This window comes from Colobus angolensis, unplaced genomic scaffold (assembly GCF_000951035.1).
Source record: "Colobus angolensis palliatus isolate OR3802 unplaced genomic scaffold, Cang.pa_1.0 Scaffold217, whole genome shotgun sequence".
In the NCBI taxonomy this organism is placed as follows: domain Eukaryota; kingdom Metazoa; phylum Chordata; class Mammalia; order Primates; family Cercopithecidae; genus Colobus; species Colobus angolensis.
Window position 1 is genome coordinate 2,877,987 of NW_012115344.1, and position 12,877 is coordinate 2,890,863.

General features: G+C 35.1%; 1 protein-coding gene across 3 annotated transcripts in view; it reads left to right on the forward strand.

Moving 5' to 3' along the window:
• The window catches only part of BANK1 (B-cell scaffold protein with ankyrin repeats 1), a 329,903-nt gene that overhangs the window by 307,924 nt on the left and 9,102 nt on the right, over positions 1–12,877 (forward strand). For all 3 annotated transcript variants that reach the window (XM_011943209.1, XM_011943211.1, XM_011943210.1), the window contains 3 exons: positions 1,333–1,511; positions 4,270–4,333; positions 12,210–12,239. In XM_011943209.1, the coding sequence (XP_011798599.1) occupies positions 1,333–1,511; positions 4,270–4,333; positions 12,210–12,239 (273 nt within the window). The remainder of the gene's footprint in view (positions 1–1,332; positions 1,512–4,269; positions 4,334–12,209; positions 12,240–12,877) is intronic.

Genomic DNA, 12,877 nt, shown 5'->3' on the forward strand with positions numbered 1-12,877 from the left:
AGAGAAATTTTATGTGCATGTGAATCTTTTTGGAAAGAAACCGTCGGTGCGTCCATGTTCCAAGATTCACTATTACAGTCCTTCTCGAAACTGAGAGAAACATTAGAGGTCATTCCAGAACAGCCCCAAGGCTCAAGTCCTCTTTAGACATATAAAATTTGCTATCAAATACTTGAAACGTCTTTTCCAGAACAACCAATTCTAATTATATCAACAAATTATTATTACTATAGAATTTGAATGTCCTCCTCATTTCCCAAATCTTTGTTAATATTGTCTGGATAGTCAAATTCATCTGTTGCTTTCTTGAAGAAGCACTCCCAGAAATGGGCAGATCCCTCCAAGGACAGCTCACTGGTATACAGTTAGGCAGGACTGGCTATTCTCTCCTTTCAGACTCTGTGGGCATGTTTAGATTTGATAGTATATTAAGACATGTTACCTACCCCTCCTGAAATAATACAAAAAGTATGTTGCACTTAATGGAAATATGTAAATGAGAAGGTACAAGCTCAAATGAGTTCCAGCAGCTAGGCAGGTAGCAGACATGTGTTGTCATCCAGCAACTCTAAGGTGTGGCAAGGATTGCAATAACCTAGAGAGCACATGGCATCCTTAAAGTCATGCAGGCCCATTTATGTCTTTAAACACCGTGGTGGACAAGGGAAACACTGAATTCACCCACGGTCTGCCAATTTGCTACAACTGTGCCTCAAACTAGGCCATCTACTATTCCTTTTGTGCTGAGCAAATAATACAGGACATGCTCCAAAATAAACTCTTTAGAAAAGGAAGCATTTCAACACAAAATAACTGATCATGTATTTCAAATCTTTCCGAAATAACTTTTCAAATGATGTGAAGCCTTTTGTGACATTTGGATGTTGGTTGACATCTCTTTGCCCAAAGTTCGGAAGACTGTTTATTCTAAAGATATTTATTGTTAATATTAATGTTAACATTTATTTAGCTTACTGTGTGGCAAGCACTATGCTAAGTATTTTGTGCACATGATCTCTGATAATCCTCAGAAAAATAAGACAAAATTGGCACTGCCCTCAACTAGCAAAGTGTATAACTTTTGCTACTGTCCTTTCTCTCCTTGTCCCTTTCCGTTTCTCAGTAATGAGACACATTTTTGTAACCCTTAAGACTAGGTTCCAGGCACCTCCATCCTTAGAAAGAAACTCATTAAAAATATACTGGTTTATTCTTTAACTGCTTATAGAGAGTTAAGAAGAAGTTACTCCAATGACTTATTTGTAGAGTGCTTTTGTTCCCAGTTGTCTACACCTGGACTTTCTATTAATGCACCCTCCCCTTGTATTTTAGACAGAGCTCGGATAGAGAGTCCAGCCTTTTCTACTCTCAGGGGCTGTCTAACTGATGGTCAGGAAGAACTCATCCTCCTGCAAGAGAAAGTCAAGAATGGGAAAATGTCTATGGATGAAGCTCTGGAGAAGTTTAAACACTGGCAGATGGAGAAAAGTGGCCTGGAAATGATTCAGCAGGTAATATTGGCCCCAGTGTTTTCTGGGACATTCCGTCACTTGTGGAGCCCCTAGTTTGTTAACGTTTAATTTTCACAAGGAATGCAGGTAACTGTTCTTTTATTTTTAACTAGTCACTAAGAAAGATACTTCAAGAAATCAATTAAATGTTTGAAAATATCCAGATATTATGTTCACCAGCCATTGATGAAGTCAATCCTCTAACCCAGTATACCAAAGCTAATACCTAATCAGCTTATAATACCTGTCTTTAGTATAGTGAGTGTTTTTTGAATCTCGTTGCTGAAATTCAGTTAAAGCATCTTTACACTGAAGAGTGTGTTATGTATGCCAGGCTTAAAAGGAAAGGAATGAGACAATGATTAAAATCACACTAAGCAACAGTCCTAAATAAAATGCAGTAAGTTGTATCTTCTTTCTCCTTAAACTTTTATTTATATATATGTACACAAACACATACATTTACATATGTATATGAGTGTGTGTATGTGTGTGTGTGTGTGTGTGTATATATATATCAGTCACAGTTTGTAGAGAAATACCAAGATTAAGTTCAAATAAGCTTGTTTTCTGTAAATATGATTTACCTCCTGAGATGGGATTGGAGGACATGGTTCTGAGATGAGAATGAAAACAAAATATACCGCACACACCCTTTGGCATTCCTCAGTGAGAGATAACACAGTCATAGTCCCATATTCCATCCCTTTTCACTCCAAAAATATTTTAACAATTTTTTCTTCTTATCAAGGAAATCTCATTCCTTCAAAACCCAGTTCTAGATAGCTGTTTGATTAAACACATTTAATAAGCAAATTTAGGCCAAAGTATAAATAATTGATGATAGCTTAATATTGTAACTTTTCCAAGAGATAATTTTTATTTAAAAGACATTGCTTAGGAAAACATTTTTAAACAATAAAAAAGAATCAAAATAGAGAAATTTCAAACAATACAGTATATAGGCCAGGGGACTTTCCCAGTGCATCTGAGATCGTGCCTTTTTAGAAACCAGCTGTCTCTAAGAGCAGTTATGGTTGTGGGTTGGTGGCTGAACCTCATCCAGATTTTCTGACACTAAGCAAAGGCAATTATTTTGCCAAATAAATGCTAAAGAATACTGATTGTAGAGTTCTGCAAGTCTTCATTGTTCATGATTAGAATTACAATATTGTTTCTCAATCATGTCAATGTCATCACCAATACACATGTGTTTAGGTGCAGACCTACAAATCACATTCCTAGCAATGTTAGATTGTATAGATTTTGTTGAATTAAGCCAATTGTATTTCATCCTCCTGAGACTCTTAAATAATAACGTTTTCCATTTACAGTTATCCAACCTAAATATCATTTTGAAATATTTCACTAGTTGTTTCATTAAACCCTGGTTGTTCCTATTTTTATATTTATTGTATATTTATACTTAATCTTGTTTTAGGAAGAATTTAAGGTGCTTCATACTCACTACTTAGAGATTGATCTGACTCATCTAATAATAAGGTGATAGTGGGATAATGAATATTGTTCATGTTTATTTTAAAAATATATATTTTTAAAATAAAGGTTGAAAGATACTAAGATTACTTTCCATAAGCAACAGAGTTTAATGACTTGGTCTGAATTCTGTCAGAGGAATCAGTCAGTCCTTAATATAAGGGACTGGGCCAAAATCCAAACAACAAAAAGATGAATATTCCTCCTGTTTATTCAACACATACACATGCAAACAAATATGCATTTCTATGTACTTTTCAATATTTTTCTTGCAGCTTGCAAAAGTATTTGTTTGTATCCTATGAATATAAATGAAGTTATCAGAGGTAACTGAAATCATATTATTACTGATGAAGGAATTATCCTAGGAAACTAAGAAAGAAAATGGCACAAACATGGAGTTAATAGTGGAAGCTGGTTTCCAGAATAACTAAGAATCATGTAGAATCCCTGGCATTGAAGATGAAATAGTGGAGAAGGGAAAACCTTGCCCTTCACTCTCCTCACTCCTACTCATAGTCACGGAGTGCCTGAAGAAGAGTTTGGCACCACTGGTAGGAGAGATCTGTAAGGCAATGGAAACAACTAAATAGGAAAAGTGGTTTCTAAGTTTCCAGGAAAATCCTAAGGAAAGAGTGCTACTCTTAAGTTCTGTTCTAAAACAAGATTATTAAATGCTAGCTTGTTTTACATTTTGCTTAAAAAGATAATGTTCAATATTTGGAAATCAAAGAAAGATCACAGATGTACTAAGAAGAAGAATCCTGTTATGTTCATCTGCTATTAAGTCTCTGATTTTTAGAATTAGAACACTGGGAAGGAATGTGCCATACAGGGGCTGGAGATGGGCTCAGGCAGCAGCAAACCATCACTGTGTAACCCTTCTGCTTTTGGACACCAAATAGCAAATATAGACTCCACAAGCATCAGGTTGGGAAAACAGCTTCCCAAGGAATTGCACTCTAGGATCCAATCTTGACTCTACCACTTAAAATTATGATTTGGGAAAGTTACTATACCTCTCTGTACCTCAGTTTCCATATCTACAAAATGGAATGATGACATTTTACATCCACTTCATTAAGCTGTGAGAATTAAGTAAGATAACACATGGAAAGTATCAAGGATTTCAATTGAGACATCGTAAGTAGCAAATAATATCAAGTAGCGGCAGTGGTATTGCTAACAGTAGTTGATGTTTTCATCTTGATCCATAAAAATTTGAAAATCATAACTACATCCTGGTTGTTTCTACATTAAGGAGAAGTTACGACAACTACGAGATTGCATTATTGGAAAAAGGCCAGAAGAAGAAAATGTCTATAGTAAGTAAGATTCACCTGCTATTCAAAAATAATAGAGTGATTAAGTTGAAAATTCAGGGACTGTGGAGATGAATGGGCCTGAGTTCAAATCGAAACCTCAACAATTCCCAACTGTCTAACCTAGAGAGGGTCTTAATCTCTGGTAGTGAAATTCCTTGTCTGCAAAATACACATCTATAATTATATATGCATCTGAGAGTGCTTGTGTGAGTTAACATATAAAATACTTATCATATTCTCTGGTTCATAATGAAAGTTCATAATGAAAGTTCATAATGAACCAGAGACTATAAGTATTTTATATGCTATAAATATAATAAATGCTTGTTACTCTCTTTCTTTTGATGTCTATGTAAGTTGCAAATAGAACAACTCTACTCAATTTTTTAATAATCCATTATATAAGAAATCAAGACCAGGTGTGGTGGCTCACACCTGTAATCCCAGCACTTTGGGAGGCCGAGGTGGGTGGATCACCTGAGGATAGGAGTTCAAGACTAGCCTGGCCAAATGGTGAAACCCTGTCTCTACTAAAAATATAAAAATTAGTCAGCCATGGCAGTGCATGCCTGTAATCCCAACTACTCAGAATGCTGAGGCAGGAGAATTGCTTGAACCCCCCGGGAGGCACAGAGGTTGCAGTGAGCCAAGATCACACCATTACACTCCAGCCTGGGTGACAGAGCAAGACTCCATCTCCAAAAAAAAAAAAAAAAACAAATGATTAAAGAGACATGCTTTTGAATAAGTTAAAATATTAATGCAGTGAGTTCTCACAATTGTCAACATGTGTATCATTTTAAAATTTCTAATAATTAAAAGTTGCTCTGGCAGTGGAGGTTAGGGGAGGGGATATTCTATGTTAAGCCAAACATTATTAAGATGGTAAAATTTTGCTAAAATAAACAACACATTCAAAAATTAAAAAGAAATTATGTTATCACTATCTGACCACTGTTTCCCCAAGACTCTACCCCTGCATAGATAATTAAAAACTAGCAGCCACTAAAAGAGTGTGAAAGCTTCCATCTCTTCCATTTTCATTAATATTGCATAGCTTTTAGCTAGTCTTTCATGTTGAAATTCATTTCTCTTCATATTATACAGTTACGTATTTTTCTAGAGAGAATTCTTTAAGCACCTTAAAATGTTTGTAAAACACAAATGTACTTTCTAAAATAATTAAGGTCATAAAGACAGGGCCATCTTATAGGTGACAGACACCTCCATTCTCATATGAATAAGATTAAAATTTTAACGATTTATAAAGTTACAAGTCATATAAATAATTTTACCAAGGAGCATTAAAAAGCTAACATTTATTATCTCCTATACATTATTGTTTCTTATAATAACTTTATGAGGTGGGCAATATTTCTGATTTACAAATAAGGAAACTGAGGTCCTGATAAACTAAAAAGTTAAAGGACACACATAAGAAGTGAGAAACCATTTCTGTTTAATTCAAAATCAATGCTCTTAATTATCAGTGCCTTAATTATGAATCAATTAGTTCTCCTTAGAGTCACACTGAAATAAATAATACTACACAAATCTTTCTATTGCACAGGACACTATTACTGGGCAAATATATGAAGCAAGTGATATTAGGAGGCAGACAATAGGTAGCCAAAGACTATGAATAATTCTAGAGACAAGCAGTACTCATGAGGTGCCTCTTATTATGGCCCAGTTCTCTGCCAGAGGAATATTTCCTGACTACACTCTGAGCAAACCAAAGAAGTTCTGTTGAACTGAGAAGGCAGAGATCCTAGTTCAGGGCAGCTGAAGCTACTAGAATGTGTGTGGTGGGTCATTGAGAGCAGGTGACTGTGTAGAGAGGTAGCCTAAGAGGTCCATGGGAAGCACTCCACAAGTCTGTGGCTGAGAGATGAGCTGTACCTGTGCAAAGCAAGACAGTCAAGGCATGCAAGACAGCAACTTCTGGGGCATTGAGAGCAAAAGAGAGACACTAAAGGTTGAGCAGAGTTGAGGAAAAGCCAGCCTGGGAATTTTTAAGTTCTGGCACTGTCAAATTAGGGAGATCTTAACACCTCTTTAAAATATCTGACATTCTGCTGTGGCACCCAAAAGATGTAATGAGTAAGGACCAGGATTTAGAGTAAGATCTACTCTAGACATGCCCTAACAAAATCTCAAACCAAGCCCCAACGAGATCTATACTGGAGACAGAGTTTGTAGGCTGACTGAATCTACAAACTCAGGGCCTTAAAAAGAAAACACTTTGGGCACAAAAAGCCCACTGTGAAAAAGAATAAAATTAAGTCTATACAAGTTCTTGCTGGTAATTGAGCTGCCTACTAAAACAAGAACATACTGTCATCAGAAGAATATTCTAGAATCCGGAATATACAACACATTATCTATAATGTCCAGTGTTCAATTAAAAAAAGAAGACATACAAAGAAACAGGAAGCTGTAATCTTAATGAAGAAAAAGAAAGTATAGACGGAACCTGAGATGTTGGATGTTGTTGATCTTAGCAAACAGACTTTAAAGCACTTCTTATAAACACTGAATTAGTGAAAAATGTGGTTTTAAGGAGGGAATAAATAGAGAATATCAGCAGAAAAAAAAAATTGAAACTATATAAGAACCAAGTAGAAAGTATAGAAAGTAAAACTACAATAAAATAAATAAAAATTAATCAGATGAACTTATTATCAAATTGGAGATGACAAATTAAGAGTTAGTAAACAAAATTAAGACAAACCAATAGAAATTATCCAATTTGATTTTTAGAGAGATAAAAAGACTTCAAAAATGAACAGAGTCCCAGCAGCATTTAGGACAATATAATGCATTCTAAAATGCATGTAATTAGAACCCAGAAGGAGAAAAGAGTGAAAAGAGGCAAAGCATTGTTTAAAAAATGATGACCAAAACCTTGCCAAATTTAATGCAAACTACTTGTGTATTGTTGAAAAAACTTTTCAAAAACAAAATTAGCATAATTGTTAAAAGAAGGACTTCTAGCTGATTTATTTTCAAGCTACTTTAAGCCAAGGTAAAAAGAAATTATTGAAAGCAGCCAGAGGAAACACACGTTACATATAAAGGAAAAAAAATCAATAATTTATTATCAGAAACAATGGAGGATTGACGACAATACAATAACATCTTTAAAGTCCTAAAACATGACCACTTAGAATTCTAAATCCAGAGGAAATATACCTCAAAAACATGATAAAATAAAGACATTTAAGATAAATGAAATGAGATAATTCACAGCAAAATTACAGTAGAATAAATGCTTAAAAATATCATACAAGGTAAAGGGATGTTAACAAACAAACTAAGATTCTCACCGAGGGAATCTGTGGGAAAAAGAATACTGAAAATTATAGAAAGGAGGTAGATAGAAAATATTATGTTTTCCTTTTTCTCATAAATTACTTCAAAGACAACTGTTTAAAGCAAAAATAATAAAACTTAACTTAGAAGTTCTATAGTATGGAGAAGGAAATATGAAAACAATCATGCAAAGGACAATGGAGGCAGATAAATAGAATTATGTGTTTCCAAAATTGTTATGTGGTAAAGTATAAAGATTCAGTTACAAAGTAGGAAGTGGAGAGAGGAAGTGGAGAGGGTAAAGTAAGAAGTGTGATGTGTCAACTATAAGGCATGAAGTACTAAGGGGTATACTACTGTCTCAAAATCTAAGTTAAAGATGCACATTTTATTTTAAAAATAGAAATCAGTTTAAAAAATAGATAAGAAGTATACTTAGGAAACCCATAGAGGAAATAAAATAGATTATTTAAAAAAAACCTGTTTGATTCACCAAAAATAAAGCAGGAAAGTAGAAAAAGAGGAATATAAACAAAATAGATAAGTGAAGAACCAAGAACAAGATGGTAGTATTTAACTAAGCCATATCATAATTATATTAAAGGTGACTGAATTAACCACTTCTTCTTAAAAGCAGACATTTTCAGACTGGAAATGAAAGCAATATCCAATATCATGCTGTCTAAAAGACATATATTTTAGATATAAAACACAGATAGTTTGAAAGTAAAGTATGGTAAAAGGTTACTATGACAATAGTAATAATCATAAGCATAAGAAAGCTGGCATGGATATATCAACATAACACAAGATAAATTTCAAAATAGAGAGTATTACAAAAGATAAACAAGGATATTACATACAGATAAAAAGGCAGTTCACTAGAAAGATAGAGCAATTCTAAATATCTCATAATATAAAGTAATTTTATATTATATATTTGAATTTTACTTAAACTCCTGAAGCAAAATCTGACAGCACTCGGAGATGTTTTCACTTCTTTCTTACTAATTAATAGAACAAATAGACAAAAATCAGTAAAGATACAGAAGACCTAAACAACACTATCAGCTAACTTGACCCAACTGACATTTACAAAAAAATTTTTTAAGTCAGAATACTTATTTATTAAAGGTATATACATGGAAGTTCACCAAGATGAAACATAGGCTAGATGATCAAAAAAGTTTCAGTAAACTTCTAAAGACTGAAATCTTCAGAGTATATTCTCTAAAAGATTTTAATCTTTTAGAATCTTATATTCTCTTACCACAACAGAAGTAAATTGGAAATCAGTTAGGAATTATATCTCTAGAACATCTCCCAATATATTTCGGAATTAAATACAACATTCAAAATAACATGAGGGTCAAATAAGAAATCATAAGAAAGTATTTCAACCTGAATAGTAATGAAAAAAACATATCAAAATTTGTGGAATGCAGGTAAAACAAGTATGTAGTTAACAGTTAACTAAAGGGAAATGTATTACTATAAGTATTATACTAGAAAATAACAAAAAGCTTGAAGTCAATGATTTAAGTTTCCACTTTAGAAAAACAGAAAATGAAAAGCAAACCTTCAAAAAGAGGTAAGAGGAGAGAAATAATTAAGATCAGAAATCAGTAAAAAAGGAAAGAGATAAACAAAAAGAAAATAAAATCAAAAGCGAGTTGTTTGAAAACATAAATAAATTTGATAAGCCCATGGGAAGAATGATCAAGGAAAAAAAAAAGACAAGAAGATACCTAAATTAGGAATTAAATTGGGTTACTACAACAGATCCTACAGACATTAAAAAGATACTAAGGGCCTGGTGTGGTGGCTCTGGCCGGGTGCAGTGGCTCACGCTTGTGATCCCAGCACTTTGGGAGGCCGAGGCAGGTGGATCACCTGAGGTCAAGAGTTCAAGACCAGCCTGATCAACGTGATGAAACCCTGTCTCTACTAAAAATACAAAAAATTAGTGAGGCACAGTGGCATGCGCCTGTAATCCCTGCTACTCCAGAGGCTGAGGCCGGAGAATCGCTTGGACCTAGGAGGCGGAGGTTGCAGTGAGCCAAGATTGCTCCACTGCACTCCAGCCTGGGTGGCAGAGCAAGATTCCATCTCAAAAAAAAGATACTAAGAAAATATATAATTAACTTTCTGCCAATACATTTAACAACTTAGACCAAAAAGGACAAATTACTTGAAAAAAAAACTTGCCAAAATTGACTCAAAAAATAAAATTCCACACTCCTCTGAGTATACCTCTTTGTACAATTCTCACTTTTAGAACTTTGTTAATATTTTGCATATTCAGTAAATGAAGACAAGGCAGAGATAGGAGGCAAAAATGGAATACAGGCAATAAAAAGGTATTATGGATAATGAGAGCCAGGTTTTTTATTGTCTGAGAAATCAGTTATAATTAAGGAAAGAAGAAGGGCTAGAATGACTGTTATGGTATTGTACTGGAATTGGAAGTAAAAGTATGACAAATAATTACAGAGAGAAAAATATAGAAATATGGTTGTGTGTACACAAGTATGCATATTTCTTTAACTCTTTCAGCTGAGAGGAGCTAGAGGCAGTGACAGCCCAGCACCAAAGAGCACATCTAGTACCCAAATCTTAGTTTATGAAAGCAAATGGCCCATAAGCATGTGAAAAGATGCTCAATATCATTAACCATTAGCAAAAGCAAATTCAACTACAATGATATACCAATACACAAAAAGTATAATGAATTACCATTTCAGAAGACTGTCAGTTAGGATGTGGAACTGGATATGCATTGTATGCATTGCTTATGGGAATATAAAGTGCAGTGATAACTGTGGAGAAGTCAAATATGCACTTACCATATGACCTAGTCACTCCACTCCAGGTTTTCTTCCAAAAAAAAGAATGCCTGTGTTCACACAAAGACTTGTTCACAAAAGTTCATGGCAGTTTCATTCATAATATCCAAACTAGAAACAATTAAATGGGGTCATTACAATATATGCAAATGTCCAATAGAAGAATACATGATTATACTGTGATACATTTATACTGTGAAATACTATTTAGCAATAAAAAGGAATACTTACTATTGTAACAACAATATAAATGAATCTCACAAACATTACACATACTGAGTGAAAGATAACAGACAAAAAGGATGGATCAGACACAAGGGAATCAGACACAAAGGAATACTACATGCTGTGGTATTCCATCTATCTGGAATTCTAGATAAAACTAATCTAGACAAAATTATAGAAGTAGACATTGTTAGGGGTGGTGAATATCCAGGTTACCAGCAGCAAATCCATACAGGTCTGCAGCAACCTCAATTCTTCTCTCCTCAGAAGAAAGAGTTTGACAGAGGGGCATAAGGCAGAAAAAGAGACTGAGGCAAGTTTCAGAGCAGGAGTGGAAGTTTATTAAAAAGCTTTAGACGAGGAAGGAAAGAAAAGTAACACTCGAAAGAGACCAAAGCAGGCACTGTGGAGGTCAAGTTCCCTGTTTAACCTTGATCCTAAGACTTTATATGCTGGCCAACTTCCAGCATCTTGCACACATTTCCCTTCGTTCTTCCCTAAGAGTGAGCTGCCCACATGCACGGTGTCCTCCTTACACTTGGGAGGTGAGCATGCGCAGTGTGTTCAGAAAGTTGTATGCATCCCCACTGGAGGCTTTCTTTTCTTTTCCAGTGTAATGCCCCCGGAAGGTCATACTCCACCATTTTGTCTCTTAATGTGCATGCTGGAGCTCACTCACCTAATTCCTGAGAATTTATTGGAACTTAATTACCAATTTCAAGTGTTTTTATCTGACTGGGAAATTGCCTCTGCCTGGCATCTGTGATGAGTTACCACTTTAGTGAGACAACTCTGGACCATCAGCAAATTGCCTCTCCGTGGGACAGGCTGCCAATTATCATTTTTAGAAAGGCAGTATGATAACTGGCGAACCACCTGATGTTCGCCTGACATTCCTGGTGGGTGATGTGGAGTCCTCTCCTGCCTCACTCATGCCTGGCTAGTTACCTACTGCAACAAAATCAGATCAGGGGTTGCCATGAGTAATGTTTGAGTGAAGATTGACATAAGGGGGAATTAGGGAATAAATTATGGAGATAAAAATGGTCTCTATCCTAATTAAGTTGGTGGGCACATGGCCATATATATTTCTCAAAAATCATCAACCTCTTTCCTTATAAATAGTTGAATTGTATGTAATTATTCCTGAATAAAGTTGATTTTAAAAAAGAATGAAGTAGCTCAAGTTAGGGGAATATCAAGGCAGGGCAACAAGCTTGTGTTAATATCAAACATATCTAAAATCATAATACCTTGAGACAAAGGTTGGGAGAGAAAAGGACAAAAGTAATAAAAGGCATGGTTTCACTCACAGTGGCTGGAGGTAGAGAAATTTGGGGTTGATATTTTTAGATCAGATTGTGAGATTTTATGGCGAACTCAAACACAAGTAGTCCAACAATGAAAAAAGAAGAGAGAGAGAATTTAAGATAAATATTGAAAAAACTCAGTAGAACATGCTTTTTTTTTTTTTTTTTTTTGTCTTCTAGATAAACTCACCATTGTGCACCATCCAGGTGGTAAGTGCTTGGTATTTATTGAAGGATAAAAGACTAAAACAAAGTACAGAGTAAATCAATTTCAATATTAATGTAAGCCTAATGTTATTAGGCAAGTCAGTGTAAAAATTTGCATAGATTTTATATTTATATGCAAAAAGACTTGGCATCCAAAATAAACATGAAGCAACTATAAAACAGAAACACTGAAGGCATCATAACATAATAAAAGGACCGTGAGTTTGGAATTATTGATTGATCCTGCTGTTCCCAACTTACTAATTGTGACCTATGGCAAGTCACTTAAGCTCTATGGGCCTCGATTTTCTCAAATGCAAAATGTAGATAAGCATTGTACAGGCAGAGCAAGATGGCCAAATAGGAACAGCTCCAGTCTCCAGCTCCCAGCGTGAGTGACACAGGAGACAGGTGATTTCTACATTTTCAACTGAGGTACTGGGTTCATCTTACTAGGGAGTGCGGGACAATTGGTGTTGGTCAGCTGCTGCAGCCTGACCAGCAAGAGGTGAAGCAGGGCGAGGCATCACCTCACCTGGGAAATGCAAGGGGGAAAGGAATCCCTTTTCCTAGCCAGGGGAACTGAGACACACAACACCTGGAAAATCGGGTAACTCCCACCCCAATACTGTGCTTTACCA